The sequence below is a fragment of the Danio rerio genome, chromosome 4, assembly GCF_049306965.1.
Source record: "Danio rerio strain Tuebingen ecotype United States chromosome 4, GRCz12tu, whole genome shotgun sequence".
In the NCBI taxonomy this organism is placed as follows: Eukaryota; Metazoa; Chordata; class Actinopteri; order Cypriniformes; family Danionidae; genus Danio; species Danio rerio.
In genome coordinates this window covers 67,418,670-67,435,515 of record NC_133179.1, presented here as the reverse complement: position 1 = coordinate 67,435,515, position 16,846 = coordinate 67,418,670, and the positions used below count along the sequence as shown (strand labels likewise).

At 39.0% G+C, this 16,846-nt stretch overlaps 1 protein-coding gene across 1 annotated transcript; it reads left to right on the top strand.

Moving 5' to 3' along the window:
* The first annotated feature begins 1,377 nt into the window (after window positions 1-1,377).
* LOC137489915 (uncharacterized) lies at window positions 1,378-16,753 on the top strand. Its single transcript, XM_068220297.1, has 3 exons — window positions 1,378-1,405; window positions 3,250-3,399; window positions 11,556-16,753. The coding sequence occupies exons 2-3, from the start codon at window positions 3,315-3,317 to the stop codon at window positions 12,971-12,973; spliced, it is 1,503 nt and encodes a 500-aa protein (XP_068076398.1). The 5' UTR covers window positions 1,378-1,405; window positions 3,250-3,314; the 3' UTR covers window positions 12,974-16,753.
* The last annotated feature ends 93 nt before the right edge of the window (window positions 16,754-16,846 follow it).

The following is a 16,846-nucleotide window of genomic DNA, read 5'->3' as shown; positions in this document are numbered from 1 at the left end:
ATATAATAGTTTTAATAACTCATTTCTAATAACTGATTTATTTTATCTTTGCCATGATGACAGTAAATAATATTTGACTGCTTATTCTTCAAGTCACTTCTATACACCCTAAAGTGACATTTAAAGCTTTAACTAGGTTAATTTGGTTAACTAGGCAGCTTAGGGTAAGTAGGCAAGTTATTGTATAATGATGGTTTGTTCTGAAGACTATCGAATAAAAATTTGGCCTAAAGGGGCTTATAATTTTGTCCTTGAAATGGTGTTTAAAAATTAAAAAATGCTTTCTCCAGAAGAATAAATATTATCAGACATACTGTAAAATTTATTTCCTCTGTTAATTTGGAAAATATTTTTAAAAAATATGGCAAAAAAATATTTAAAATATAAAAATTTTAATAACAGGGAAAAAAATCAAGAAACAGAAAATATAACTATAAAAATTGAGTTGAAAGTGTGTGTGTATGTGTGTATGTGTGATACTGGTTGTTGTTTTTTATATGTAATCACTGATCAGTGTATACAATATATAGAAAATTCAACCAGTATATACCAAAAATATTCTCATTATATATAGCACAATAACAACATATTATATAATACTGAAAAATGTAATTGTTACGGTACAGAAATAATTCTAAAAGTAAATATACAGAATAAAATTTAAAAATAAATAATTATTATTATTTGCCGATTTATAATTAAAATAATTATATTTTTTACAAATCAAAATAAAATAATGCAAGTAAATCTTGTCTCAGATATCTAGTTGATCCTCCGAAGCACATCTTAATCTTGCCTGGGAAAAACACTTTCCCTTTCATCTTGCTTTGCTATAAACAAAAAAGCAATTATTGTTAATGATGTGTTTTTTTTTGAAAAAAAAAATGCATATTGAGATTCAAATGATTTTTTTTAAATGAAACAATTAATGAAACTGGTTAATTTAAAGTAATGTTATTATTATTTTTTATTATATCAATAAATACGTTTATCTAAATGTAATAAATTAATAAAAAAGTAATTGAATAAAATAAATCAATATGTAATTCAATTTCAATAATTTTTCAACAATATTAATATTTTACAATATTAAATGTTGTATTCTATTAATAATCTGTTTTTATAATAAATTTAATATTACTAAACTGAACACTTTTTTGCCATCTTTTATTTTTGGTAATTTATATGTAAGTGTGTGTGTGTGTGTGTGTGTGTGTGAGAGAGAGAAAGAGAAAAAGAGAGAGAGCAAGTGGAAATTGGAAAACGATGGAGAAATGTATCAATAAGTCATGACTGCAACAGTAAGTGGCAAAAAAAGCTAAACAAAAAAAAAATACTTTTATTTTGGCGTATCGTGTGACGTCATAAGGCTGCGCCGTTCCTGCGATGTTTCAACTGGAGAAAGGTTTGTTTTAAAACTTCTACACAGATATAAAACGATTGATTGTAGAATACATGTTTTTTCACATGCATCAAAAAATCCAGATAATGACCAGCTAGGAATAGCATATGTAATTCCAAATAGAAAAATAAATTAAGGATTTTAAACAAATTATCAGTATACACAAAGGGAAACGTTGGCAATAAGTTTAGCATTACAATGGGTGAAAGATGCGGGAATTAAGGAAGTTTTAGTTTGCTCAGATTGTATTTCTGCTATTTTAAGCATTGAAGCAAAACACTCAGACTGTAGTCAAGATTTAGTTATTGAAATATTACAAGAGTTGTATAAATTAAAAGGAGAAAAAGTAAAGGTAGTGTTCATGATTGGTAAAGTTGTTTTTATATTCGCACATTCGTTCATTTAGAAGTCTCTGTATTGTTTACCATGTTACTTTGAATATTTGATCTGAATTAGCATACAACTATGACTTGAAAACAACATTAACACTGTTTATTTAACTGTGAACAATGTTGTACTTTGATAGTGATTTCGCTGTTTAGAGTTGGCAAGTAATGCTTTTATGAAATTATTGGGGAAAGGGGAAAGCCTGAATATGTGAATACAAAACCAACTTTACCTCTATGTGTTTATGTGGGTGCCAGCTCATGTGGGATTAAAAAATAAATAAAGCTGCAGATAAAATGGCAAAGCAAATTACGATGGACGATAATATAGGAATGGAAGTGAATTACAGTAGAAGTGAAGTTAAAGCAATAATAAAAAAACAAATAATGGGGAAATGGCAGCACCAATGGGAAGCAGGAAAGAGTGGAAGGCAAATGTGTAATATTCAGCCACAAGTGTGTAAAGGGAGGCACTCGAGTGGAAAAAGGATAGAGGATACAATTTTATCCAGACTAAGAATTGGGCATACTGGACTTAACAGTACAATGAAGTTAAAGGCAAAGCACAGAACAGGTCTATGTGAGTGTGGGAAAAAGGAATCTGAACATGTGATCATGCATTGTGAGCGGTATAATGAAGAAAGAAGAACGTTATTGGAAGAAGTCAAGAAAGAAGGAAATTATTAGTTTACATTGAAATTTTTATTAAATCCTGAGGTAGGAAGGCATAAGTACACTGCATTGTTTAGATTTTTGAAAGACACAGGACTGATTAATAAGATATGATCATTAGAATTATTTTAAAGTAAAATTATAAAGTTTAAGGCAGGGATGGAGGGAGTTATTTTCTGAACCTGACAGTGGGAGGAGTAAGCAGAAATCAGAAGAGCTGGAGACGCAGTGCTGGCGGATGCGAAGTCTCTGTCTGAGTTAGGGGAAGGGATTATGGGAACAGAGTAGAGTCTCTAAATCAGGTTACAGTAAGGTGGCGGTAATGCACAAGAACTGATGCGATCCGCCAAATAAAACGAAAGAAGAAGAAAAAGAACCCAATTGATTGAAGTTTTAGGTTTTTCACCCAATGCTAAATTATGTTCCTGCTGTTGACATTATTTTAACCCTTCATACAACATAGTACTATTTTACTCAGAGGAATGGGGGCTATTGTTTGAATAAAGTAACAGAAATGTGAGTAATAAGTGTTTTAATGAAGGTTTAATTTCTTAAATAGCATAATGTCATTCCATTCTAAGTATAAAACACTATAAGAAATGGAGTACTCGTTTTAATCAGCTCATTTGTGACTATTGTTTCTTGCTCTAACTTACCTGATTTCTGTTTGTTAATTACTCTCATATAGAGAAACTGTTGAACCAAGTGTTGAAGAGAAGTTATTTTGTTTCTGTTCATTGTTTTATTTATTTTAAACAACATTTTTATTGTTTTGTTCATTTTAAACAGGATAAAGTGTCTAAACACAGAAAAAAACTCCTGCTGAAGCGACTGATCTCCACAATGTTATAAAGATGGCGTTTATTAAAGAGGAGAGTGAAGATGTGAAGATTGAAGAAACATTCACAGTCAAACAGGAAGATCTGCAGGAACAAACAGGTTAGTTTTTTATTCTCAAAGACCAACTCAGTCATTTATTCCTCATTCAGATATATTTTAATAATAAGAATACTAAATTAAATCCATCTTGCAGCCCTGAGTGTGCTGCCTAGTTGTTGTTTTTTTCCTGTTTTTTAACATCTGACTTAAATTGTTACAAGCGTAATATGTTAATATTTTTGTTCTTATTTATTTTTTTCCATAATATTTTTATTTTTCGTTTTCAGTTTGTACACATTGAAATACAACATTTTACAAATTTTTTTTTACAACAATAACCTTGTTGCAAAAGCAAACAAACAAACAAACAAATAAAATAAATAAAAATAAAACTGTCATTTTGTCATTAATGGTAATCTATTCAAACATGACAATTATAATTATACTAAGTACTAGGTACAGCAAATATTAGAGCACATGCACAATTAATCGAAAAAAGATTGCAATCTCGGTTCGACCCCCTAGATCAAGGGTGTTAAACTCAATCCCTTGAGGGCCGAAGCCCTGCACAGTTTAGTTCCAACCCTGCTCCAGCCCTTTTGGAACTGAGTTTGAGACCTGTGCCCTAGATGATCTTAATCCAGCATTTCTACAATTCTGCCAATCATATTTTTAAGTTGTAAATGTTGTAATTTTTGGCAAAATGTACTTCTACTACAATACATTACTATTAGATTTTTTATATATTAACTTATTTTAAACTTAGGATTAGTATGTAAACAGTGTACTAAAATCAACTAATGTTTAAAGCATTTAAAGCACACTTTTGAAAAACACAAAAAATGTATTTAAGTATTAATGGTATTTGGTATTCTTTTGTCAAGTGTACTAAAGTCCTACTGAAGTATAAACATACTTTTAATTAGTATATTTATAGTGTAAAACCATCAAACTTTTATTTAACACAAAAAAATAACAATGTACTAAAAATGTATTTGCGGGTATTTAACTGAATTTTAGTTTCATTTAATTTATATGGTTTTTTTCACCTGAGTGAGCTAAAAGTTCTTTTACTATCGACATTCGTACAAGGAGCGGACAGGTATTTTTTTGCGAGTTGTACAACTTCTGGCAGACGGGCCTGATTAGCAACCTAGTACGTTAGTGCGCTCTCGTGCCTGGGAACCAGTGGCTCTGCTAGTTAAATGCTAACTTGCGTTGACACACTCGCATTCTCCACCACAATTCCTTTTACATAAACTATTTCATTGAATATAGCAAAGATAGATTCTGTTGAAGATTCTTTTGCTTTTATGTGAGCCCTCTTTTGTTGAATGATATCTAAAAAAATATCAGATGTGTTAAAAACGAGAATGACTGAAAAGCCTATTTTATAGCTTATTATTATATTTTATATTGAACTTACCTTCTAGATTCTGTACACATGTCCCTGTCTCTAGGATGTCGGAGTTTTTTAATCCCCTCAACTATTAAGTCATGCATCTGCCGTTTCATGTCAGTTTAAAAAAAAAAACTTGTTCTTATATTGCGAGTCAAGGATGGTTGCGATACTGCAAATGTGGTTTTAAGTGGTGTTTCTGAAGTGTTCTTGCACTGAATCCAGCAATGCTTTTTTCATTGTTTTAACTCCGGGTACACTGTCACATTCCTTGATGAGTAACCTTTTTAGAGTCTCGAGAAGGGGGATAATATCAGCAGCAGATGCATTCTCTTTGCTAATCTCTTTAGTTATTTGTTCAAAAGGAGAGAAGTGCAGTAACGCTTTCCATCAGTGCCCACTGCTGCACAGTGAGAGTGACTGGTAGCTCGTAATCTGCAGCATAAGCTCTATTGTGACTGAACAGACTGTATACGGCAAGAAGCAAGCTGTTAGTGCTTAAAGTGACCAACAATCTTTCGGCGCATACAGACCAATTCTGTCACACTTCTTTGGCTTAAAATGCCTTCGTTGACAGCCAACTGGAGGGAATGCACCATGCAGGGCAAACTCATAATCTCACGGTCCGTCATGGCTTTAGCCATGTTCCACCACAGCGTGCACTCTTGATCTGTCAATTTTTCATTTTCGTAACATATCAGTGAAAGCTTAAGAGATCGCCATTGCAGTGCGAGATCTGGTAAATTCTTGTAAATGAAGCAAGACATTAAGTTTAAAATCACAATCAATCCACTGCGCAGTGACACCAAGCATACTAGTAGGGCTTACATCTGAAGACCAAATATCTGGTGAAACTCATCGCAGAGTCGTTATGAAGCAGCTTGTGAGCGTGATCAGCCACGTGGCTGTATATCTCCGGTAAGCAGATGTCAACGAAATAACGCAGACTTGATAAAGTGTATCGAGGCTCAAGATGTCTTACCAGTCACTGAAATCCAGTGTCTTCTTCTACAGAGAATGGCTGGTCGTCAAGCGTAATAAATTTAATTACTTTGTGAGTAATTTCACTTGCTTTCGTGCTGTCAGATTTTAATTTTCAGGCGCTGTCAAAAACTTGCGTGATAGAGGGAGTTTGGCATTTAACTTTTGCAGCTAAAGCGGCCTCTGCTTTAGCTTTAAGGAGCTCTTCATATTCCTTTGCATGTCAGCATTTAAGGTGTGTAATCAAATTAGTTGTGTTAAAATGTTTAACTGAAGTTCCACCTCGTTAAATTTTTGCTGTGCGTAGCTTACAAATTGCAGTTTTGTCCTCATTGTGACCTACTTCAAAGTAATTCCAGACAAGAGACATCTTTACACACACCGCATCACATTCCCACCCAACTTCATTGACAGGATATATCGGCACTGATCCTCGAATATTTTTTAAAAATCGTCCGATTGCGGGGGGAAAGCTTATATCGACCGATACCGGTTGTTCGATACATCTGTGCATCTCTAAAATAAACAAATAAATAAACAAATAAATTAAATAACAAACAGTGAGAACCAGGAAAGTTTTGTCTTAGTCAAAAATAATAATATAAATAATAATAAACACTTTGTACTTTTCACACACAAACAGCAGTATCAACAACAAAACAAACAATATAACAATAATCACAATGAAACACAAATCCCTCAGCACTAACTACGGGGAGAAAACAAAACAAGAGACACAAAATGAGAATCCTCTTCCTTTATACTCTCACCCATTTCCTTTTTTGCCATGCCATGGGTGAAGACCAATGAAACAATGTTGACTGTTATCACAGAAAACCCCAACAATCATAAATGAATGATTATATGCTGTCATGGCTTTGCAATCAAAAAAATGTTGTTATAATAGAGGCCAAAAGAAGAAAACCATGAATATAACGAAAAGTAAATTTGCCCAGATTGAATTGAGGTTTGGCCAAATTAAGCCTCAAAATCACCACAGAATGGATAAAAATGACCCAACAGCAAGGGAAAGGTGCACATTCCAGCCTTTATGACGATACTGTACTTGTATATCTCATGTCTGTGAGGCAAATATTCAGCTGTTTGTTCAGCTGTTACCCCAGAACTTTTTTTTCTGATGTGTTTACGAGTTAGGCACAGAATGAACAAGTATTCCCTGTCTGCTTTACAAATTTTAGAAAAAACATTTTGTCATAATTATGATAATAAATGAATAAAATAGGCCATTTACAGCTTTCAAATCTGTGTCTTATCAATATGACTCACTGCCAGAATGACCACTTCGTCAGGACTGCCATTTGCGAAAGCTATCCAGGCCCTTTCGGTCCTCCACCAACAACAACATGAGACGCTGGTGGAACTGAAGAACATCCAGGAACAACGTTTCCAAGAAGGCTTGGGCGGTATCTAAATTTTGATACCGTCAAACCGCCTCCATATATTACCCCGGTATCCGGTATTACTGGCGTAATAAAAAACATGACGTAAGGCTCAGACAGCGTTACTAAACTGTTAGCTTGTGCCTAAACCATTCAGAAACTGAATACCTTATATGCGACCTTAGGCTCGCGGTCACCTGTTTGTCTTGTTTGTATTCTTCTGTGCGGGACACTCCTCTCATTCGCACGCAGATACACACACACACACACACACACACAGAGAGAGAGAAAGAGAGAGAGCGCGCCAATCGATGCACAGCACCACTCTCTCCCTCTCTCTCTCTCAATTCAGTTCAATAATAATAATAATGATTTATTCAGAAAATTCAATAATGATTTACAGCAGCGGAAATGCAGAGAGCTGTAATCGGCCATAAAAATTAGGCACGATGAAGCCTGAGCCTGACAGGTACATTTTGATTGACAGCTTTATAAAGCCGAACCCATTTACAGCCCGACATTATACAAATGTGCTCATGCACACAGCTCTATTGCCTTTTTTCAAGAATGAGTCATTTATATGTTTTTACATAATTTATTCGTAACAAACGTAGACTATATGCCACTAGGAAGTTGGAACAAAAAAATAAAGTACGTCCTCTGTAACTTAGGTATACATACCCTTAGCCTTTAAATTGGCTAACACCAATGAAAATAAATCTTGCTTAACAAATCAAATTAAAATAAACTCTAAATGATGACGGGTATTTTGGCAATAACGAAATTAAAATAAAGGCTGTGCAAGATTTGTTTTGCCACTTCTCTTCACAATCTGGCATTAAGGTGAAGCTGAATTTTGAAAGAATATTGCCAAGCCTGTATACTCTGTATACATTATGATTATATGGTTTTATTAATATTCATTTATAATTTAAAAATCCTTTACTCACCAAGATTAGGCTACGTGTTTTTGTGGAGGAACATTATTAAATCCACAAGCTTTAGCGCAGTCCTGCGTTCATGGGGTCCAGCAGCACTGAACACCGTTTCACTGCTACTCCTACAGGCCGAGATGCAGAGTTCTGATCTGGCTAACTTTGCAAGTTTTGGGTAGGATTGTTTTGTTTTGACCGCCGTCAAAATTTGCTTTTTTACTACTTTGTCATCATTTGCTTCACCTTTTGCAGGGATGGATTTTAATGCAGGGATTTGGATTTTTTCGGGTCCCTCCGGGTTTGGGCAAAGATCTTCAGCTCTAATGCAGACCTCTAGTTCATATTTACCACGTGACATCTCCCTTCTGCTCAGTCGAAACTGGAAATACTGCCAAACTGCAGGTCACTTTGGAGCCCGACTCGTCACCTCACCTCTCCCCTTCCTTCCCCCTCCCTCTCACTCTCCCCCTCCCTCTCTCCTCCAAACTGTCCCGTGCTGACAATCACACATACGTTTTAGTAGGCATTAAATAAAGGATATTTAATATTTTATGATGGTATAACGGTATTGAAACTGACACGTTCATATTTTTGGATCCCGCGATATACCATAATACTGTAATACCGCCCAAGCCTATATCCAAGTCCTCATGGACGCCCAGCGGGAGGACCGCGAGCAAATCTGGAGTCTGCTGTCCCAGGAGATCCGGCCTGCTCCGACATCTGCCGCCCACCCTCACAATTTCGGGGGAAAAAGCATAGAGTTAGCAGTTAACCTGCACCTCAAACACCCGCTAATTCTGGAAACTAATTGGCCTGGATTTAATAAATTATTGGGAGTCTTATGTGCGGGTGTTTCTTGGAAGAAGAAATCACCGGATAGGGGGCGTGTCGCTCAGCTCGGGGAATCCCAGGCGGTGACGTCACGCGCTGACTCAGGGGAAGGGCTGGGAATTTCCCAGTGTAAGGACTTTCCCCTGGAGCTGTCGCGTGATGATACGCTAAAAAATGCACTCGAAAGAGTGCAGGTTATTGATGGGAAAATCCTCCAGCCTGATCGACCCCTCTCCTACCCGTATTTTGCAGTTATTAATGATAGGGTGTATCGAGTGACCCAAGACACTCAAACAAAAGAAGATACAACCCAGTTATTAGTACCAAAGAGCCGCCGGAAAATGCTTTTTCAGGTGGTTCATTCTAATCATATGGTCGGATATTTAGGTCAGGCGGCCACACTAAATCGCCTCATGACCCGATTCTTTTGGCTGGGCTTTCACGGTGACGTCAGCAGATGGTGCACTGCTTGCTGTGAATGTCAGCTGGTAAATCCACCGGCCACCCCAAAAGCGCCGTTGCGCCCATTACCAATTATGGAGATCCCCTTCGAGAGAGTTGGTATGGATCTCATCGGGCCATTAGAGCAATCCGCACACGGGCACCGGTCTGCATTAGTTCTGTTGGATTATGCAACCCAATACCCGGAAGCAGTGGCGCTCCGTAACATCTCAGCAAAGAGTGTTGCGGAGGCGCTGTTTCGAATAATCTGTTAAGGAGTAATCCCCAAGGAGATTCTCACGGATCAAGGACTGTGTTCATGTCACGCACGATGCGCGAGCATTACGGATTATTGGGCGTTAAATCTATTTACACCAGCGTCTATCACCCACAAACAGACGGGCTGGTGGAAAGATTTAATCGCACGCTTAAATCAATGATCCGTAAATTTGTTCAGGAGGATGTGAAAAATTGGGATAAGTGGTTGGAGCCTTTATTATTTGCTGTGCAGGAGGTTCCCCAAGCCTCCACGGGGTTTTCCCCATTCAAGCTTCTCTATGGCAGACAGCCCAGAGGGGTTTTGGATGTCGTTAGAGAGGCATGGGAGGACGAGCCTTCTAATAGTAAAAAGGAAATTTCTTTTGGACCTTAGAGCAAAACTCCACACACTGGGGCGGCTCTCTACAGAGAATTTGCTTAAGGCCCAGGATGACCAACGCCCGCGATATGATAAGGGCACTAAACTCCGTAAATTTTCACAGGGAGATAAAGTACTTGTACTGCAATCCACTTCCAGCTCTAAATTAATCGCCAAGTGGCAAGGGCCGTTTGTGTTCACATGACGAGTCAGTGATATTGATTACGAGGTGGTCGAATGCTCTGGTCACGGGGGGCGATCATCTCTCAGCAAGCCAGCTCCTCGACATCCGGCACCTCCAACGTGAATACTCAGATGTGTTTTCGCCCCTGCCTGGTCGTACTAACCTGATCCAGCACCATATCGAGACTAAACCGGGCGTGGTCGTTAGGACCCGGCCGTATCGCCTACCTGAACACAAGAAAAAAGTGATTCAGGAAGAATTGAGTAATATGTTGAAAATGGGTGTAGTAGAAGAATCCCACAGCGACTGGGCCAGCCCGATTGTCTTAGTACCTAAGACGGACGGCTCGGTCCGGTTCTGTGTGGATTATCGCAAGGTGAATGCTGTGTCGAAATTTGACGCTTAACCAATGCCGCGTATTGACGAGTTGCTCGACCGTTTAGGTGCTCCTCGATATTACTCGACATTGGATTTAACAAAGGGCTATTGGCAAATCCCCTTATCTCCAATATCCCGCGAAAAAACAGCCTTCACTACGCCGTTTGGATTGCACCAATTTGTGATGCTTCCGTTCGAGATGTTTGGGGCACCGGCGACGTTTCAGCACCTAATGGATAAAATACTCGGCCCTCACACAGCATATGCCGCTGCGTATTTAGACTACATCATCATTTACAGTATTGGCAGCGGCATATGCAACATCTGAGGGCGGTATTGTCAGCTCTGAGACGGGCCGGGCTCACGGCCAACCCACGGAAGTGTGCAATTGGGCGAGTGGAGGTAAGGTATCTGGGAGAGTATGTGGAGATGTAAGCGTGATCGAACACGCAATAAGGGGGGAGAGCATGCTAGGAGCCCGGCGGCTAATCAGCAGGTCAATTAGAAATGATAAATAACACCTGTCTTTCTAGTGATTGGGGCGGAGAGACTCCCTTCTTAAGGAGAACAGGAGGAGCAGTCGGGAGTGGAGAGAGCACACACATGCACAGACACAGCCTGCAAGTGGTGTGCATTAAATAATAAAATATATTGCTTACCTGATATCACAGACCCTGTCTTCTTCTTCCCACACAACAACGAACTTTACTACAATGACCAAAATTACTTTTGTGATCAATTATGTAAGAAACGCTGAAAACAGGACACTTTCAATTTACCATAACTTCTATGTTAAGCGGCTTTGACACAGTTTACATTGTAAAAGCACTAGATAAATAAAGATGAATTGAATCTTCTTAAATGTGTACATGTTAATGGACCAAACAAAATATGATCTGATTTATTTTACATTTAATGTGCATCAAAATTACAGTGTGTGTAGCCAATGTTTCCAGTGTTTTTTCACTTTTCAGCTTTTGATGAGAGTTTTAAGACTTAATGAAAACTAATGTTTTATTTATTTCAGACCTAATTGACGAGAATGAGGGGAGTAAAGAGGAGAAACATCATGTCAAAATTGAGGAAAAAAATAATTTACTGACTGAAGTTATTTTAAAAAGGAGGGACAAGAATTGTTTCACCTGCACTCAGTGTGGAAAGAGTTTTGGAAGAAAAGACGATCTTAAGATTCACATGAGGATCCACACTGGAGAGAAAACATTCACATGCACTCAGTGTGGGAAGAGTTTCAGCCAATCATCAAACCTTAATCTACACATGATGATTCACACTGGAGAGAAACCATTCACATGCACTCAGTGTGGGAAGAGTTTCATCCACTCATCATCCCTTAATCAACACATGAGGATCCACACTGGAGAAAAACCATTCACATGCACTCAGTGTGGGAAGAGTTTCATCCACTCATCATCCCTTAATCAACACATGAGGATGCACACTGGAGAGAAACCATTCTCATGCACTCAGTGTGGGAAGAGTTTTGACTGCTCATCACACCTTATTAAACACATGAGGGTCCACACTGGAGAGAAACCATTCACATGCACTCAGTGTGGGAAGAGTTTCAGCCAATCATCATCCCTTAATAAACACATAAGGAACCACACTAGAGAGAAACCATTCACATGCACTCAGTGTGGGAAGAGTTTCAGCCAATCATCATTCCTTAATCTACACATGATGATTCACACTGGAGAGAAACCATTCTCATGCACTCAGTGTGGGAAGAGTTTTGACTGCTCATCACACCTTAATAAACACACGAGGGTCCACACTGGAGAGAAACCATTCACTTGCACTCAGTGTGGGAAGAGTTTCATCCACTCATCATCCCTTAATCAACACATGAGGATCCACACTGGAGAGAAACCATTCACATGCACTCAGTGTGGGAAGAGTTTCAGCCGATCATCATCCCTTAAAAAACACATGAGGATCCACACTAGAGAGAAACCATTCATATGCACTCATTGTGGGAAGAGTTTTAGCCAATCATCATTCTTTAATCTACACATGATGATTCACACTGGAGAGAAACCATTCCCATGCTCTCAGTGTGGGAAAAGTTTCATCCGCTCATCATCCCTTAATCTACACATGATGATCCACACTGGAGAGAAACCTTTCACCTGCACTCAGTGTGGGAAGAGATTCATCCACTCATCATCCCTTAATCAACACATGAGGATGCACACTGGAGAGAAACCATTCACATGCACTCAGTGTGGGAAGAGTTTTGACTGCTCATCACACCTTAATAAACACATGAGGGTCCACACTGGAGAGAAACCATTCATATGCAGTCTGTGTGGGAAGAGTTTCAGCCAATCATCATCCCTTAATAAACACATAAGGATCCACACTAGAGAAACGACTCGCATGCACTCAGTGTGGGAAGAGTTTCAGCCAATCATCATCCCTTAATCTACAAATGAAGAGCCACACTGGAGAGAAACTATTCACTTGCACTTAAGCCGCGGTCACACTGGACTTTTCTCCCATAGACTTCTTCTCATACAAACATGAATGCTTCAGACTGTAAATACAAGTTTGTGCATCAAGTTTTGCAGTTCACTGCCTTACAAAGTTCAAGCTTGGTGAACTCTGACCTGCGAAATCACATCACCTGACTGTGTAGGACCGATTGAAGATCAAAACATGACCTCTCTGGACAAAAATTTAAAATATGGACCAATCGCCACTTTTTTTAATGTCTAATCATCTTGTTTAATCCTGCCCCTTTTTGCAGTGCTGTACAACAGAATTTTGCTTGCTCAAACTCTAGTGTGACCGCAGCTTCGGTGTGGGATGAGTTTCAGCAACTTCTCAGACCTTAATCAGAATCAGACTGAGCTTTATTGCCAGGTATGTTCGCACATACAAGGAATTTATTTTCGTGACAGCTTCTACAGTGCAACAGAATTATAGAGACAGGGCAATAAGCAGATAATAAATATATATAAAAAACAGTAAGTAGTGAATGCAAATATTCAAATAGACAAGTGTATGTAGAGCTATATTACTATTACTATATTCCTATATACAACATTATATGTGCAACTGTATGTGCAAATTGGCATGTAAAGTGTGTTGTTAAAAAAGTGTATATGTGTATAAGAGTGTATAGAGAGTAGTGATGTTGGTTCCACAGTTATTATTATCAAGTGTTCATGAGATGGATTGCCTGAGGGAAGAAACTGTTTCTGAGTTGGGCTGTTCTGCTGCGCATTGCTTTGTAGCGTCGACCAGATGTTAAAAGTTCAAAGAGGCAGTGTGCTGGATGTGAGGGGTCCAGAGTAATTTTTGCAGCCCTTTTGCTCGCTCTGGATAAGTACAGTTCTTGGGGAGTAGGGAGGGTTGTACCAGTGATTCGCTCAGCAGTCCGAGCATTGATTGGTTCAATGATGGAGGTGTAAAACTGTTTCAGCAGCTCCTTTAGGAGGTTGAACTTCCTCTTCTGACGAAGAAAGTAAATCCTTTGTTGAGCTTTTTTGATAATGGAGTCAATGTGAGTGTCCCACTTCAGGTCCTGAGAGATGGTGGTGCCCAGGAACCTGAATAACTCCACTGCTGCCACAATGCTGTCCATTATGCTCAGTGGGGGAAGAGCAGGGAGGTTTCTCCTGAAGTCCACTATCATCTCCACTATTTTGAGTGTGTTGAGCTACAGGTTGTTGTGACCACACCAGACAGCCATGTCCTTAACCTCCTGTCTGTAAGCAGACTCATCACTGTCCTGAAAGAGGCCAATAAGTGTAGTGTCGTCTGCAAACTTCAGGAGTTTGACAGAGGAGTCCTTTGAAGTGCAGTCATTTGTGTACAGGGAGAAGAGCAATGGGGAAAGAACCCACCCCTGGGGGGTGCCAGTGCTGATTGTGCAGATACTGGATGTGAATTTTCCCAGCTTCACCAGCTGCTGCCTGTCCGTTAGGAAGCTGTTGACCCACTGACAGACAGAGTTGGGCACAGAGAGCGGAGTTATTTTGGGCAGGAGAAGTTTTGGAATGATAGTGTTAAAAGCCGAGCTGAAGTCAACAAACAAGATCCTCACATAGGCCATGGCCTGTCTAGGAGTTGCAGAACATAATGCAGTCATATATTGACTGCAACATTCACAGACCTGTTTCCTCTGTAGTCAAACTAAAGAGTGTCCAGTGAGGGTTCAGTGATGTCCTTCAGGTGGGCCAGCACTAGTTTTTCAAAAGACTTCATGACCACCGATGTCAGCGCCACCGGCCTGTAGACATTTAGTCCTCTAAGTTTAGGTTTCTTTGGGATGGGGATGATGGTGGAGCGTTTGAGGCAGGAGAGCACATCACACAGCTCAAGTGATCTCTGTTGAAGATCAGGGTGAAGATGGGGACCAGTTGGTCAGCACAAGATTTTAAACAGGCTGGTGTAATAAAATCTGGACCTGGTGCTTCTTTCCTCTTGTTTCCGGAAGACCTGGCACACATAATCTTCAATGAACTGAAGTGCAGGTATGGGGTAGGCGGGGGTGATGGAGGTGTTAATGGTGGCGTGAAGAGCAGTTTAGAGTGGGTATGGGGGTTTTTCTTAAACCAGCAGTAAAACTCATTCAGGTTGTTTGCAAGTAATTTGTTGTCTACAGTACTGGGGGATGGTGTCTTGTAGTTTGTGATGTTTTTTAAGCTTTTCCACACGGATGCTGAGTCGCTGGAAGAGAACTGTCTCCTTGGTTTCTCAGAATAGTTCCTTTTTGCGACTCATTTCCTTTTCCAGTGTGTATTAGACCTGCTTATACAAGGCCCTCTCCCCATTCCTGTAAGCAACCTCCTTGGCCTGACGTGACTGTCTAACTTTTACAGTGAACCACGGTTTGTCGGTGTATGCGAGTTGAGTCCTGGGAGGAATGCACCGGTCTTCACAGAAAATGATATAAGATGTTATAGTCTCTGTGAGCTCATCCAGATCGTTTGCAGCAGCTTCAAAAACACTCCAGTCAGTGAGGTCGAAAAAAACACATGAAGACCCACACTGGAGGGAAACTATTCACATGCACTCAGTGTGGAAAGAGTTTCAACTGATCAGCAAACCTTAATGAACACATAAAGATCCACACTGGTGTGAAAGAGTATATGTGCTTTGAGTGTGAGAAGACTTTTATTACACCTCCAAATTTAAAACCACACCAGATGATTCACACTGGAGAGACCGTACAAGTGTTCAAACTGTGACAAGAGGTTTAATCAGTTAACACATCTGAAAACACAAAAGAGGATTCACACTGGAGAGAAACCGTACAGATCTGATCAGTGCCTACAGAGTTTCGCTCATTCGAAGAAACACATGGACAAAAAGTTTCACACATGCCATGAATGCAGCAAAACATTTTCTCACAGGATGTTTCATGTCTAAATAATGTTTAAAAAGGCTGAGTGACGGTATACTGTTTTCCAACACTGCAGTAGGTGGGGTTGTAAATGTGTTGCGCTCCTCGAGTTTACTGTAAACACAATGATGGCGCCTAAGAGAAGAACAGTTTCATAAACATCTGGCAAACAGTACCTCTGCGGATACATCTGTGCTCCACTCTCCAGTGTATTCATGTAGCTAGTGTTGTTGTGGATAATGTTCTCTGTCTGACTCCGTGAATGAGAAACAAATCACTGGAAAGACACCGCACATTAAAAAAGGTGGAGCTCCAGGACAGCTAGTTTGCTGCATACTGGGGCCCCTCGTTTAGAAAGCCCATTCAATTGTCCTGAGTTGGATCTTTTAATAGTAAAGTTTCCTTACTTTTAGGTTCAAGATTTTTTCTAGTTTACTACTTCTACTTTAAGTAGAACACAAACTTAATTAATATTTTATGATTTAGGCAGAGCGACAGGTATTAAGTTTTATAATATTAAGACACTTTGATGATCCAAGGACTCCAGATTGGAGTATGTGGTAAATCCTGATTGGATGCCTGCATTACTCATTAATGGGTATATGAAAGTTGTTGTGCTAGCTAACCCAGGACGCTATGACTACTCGGAAGTCCTCATGTCAAGACCTGCCATCTCATTGACTCTTTAACCTTATGGTTTTGTTTTGCATTACTTATATTATGTAGTTAAAGTGTTGTTGTGATTTATATCCTAAGTTCTTTATCTTCATTATTATCCCTAGACATTTGTTGGTTGCTTTGATTAATTGTTCTATGAGTTACATTTTATAATAAATAATTTCCGTTCAGGCTATTTTGTTGGCTCATCTCTCTTTTATCTTTAATGACTCAAACAGGCGGGTCATAACACTTTGTAAAATGTGTCCCGTTGTATCCGAGATCTT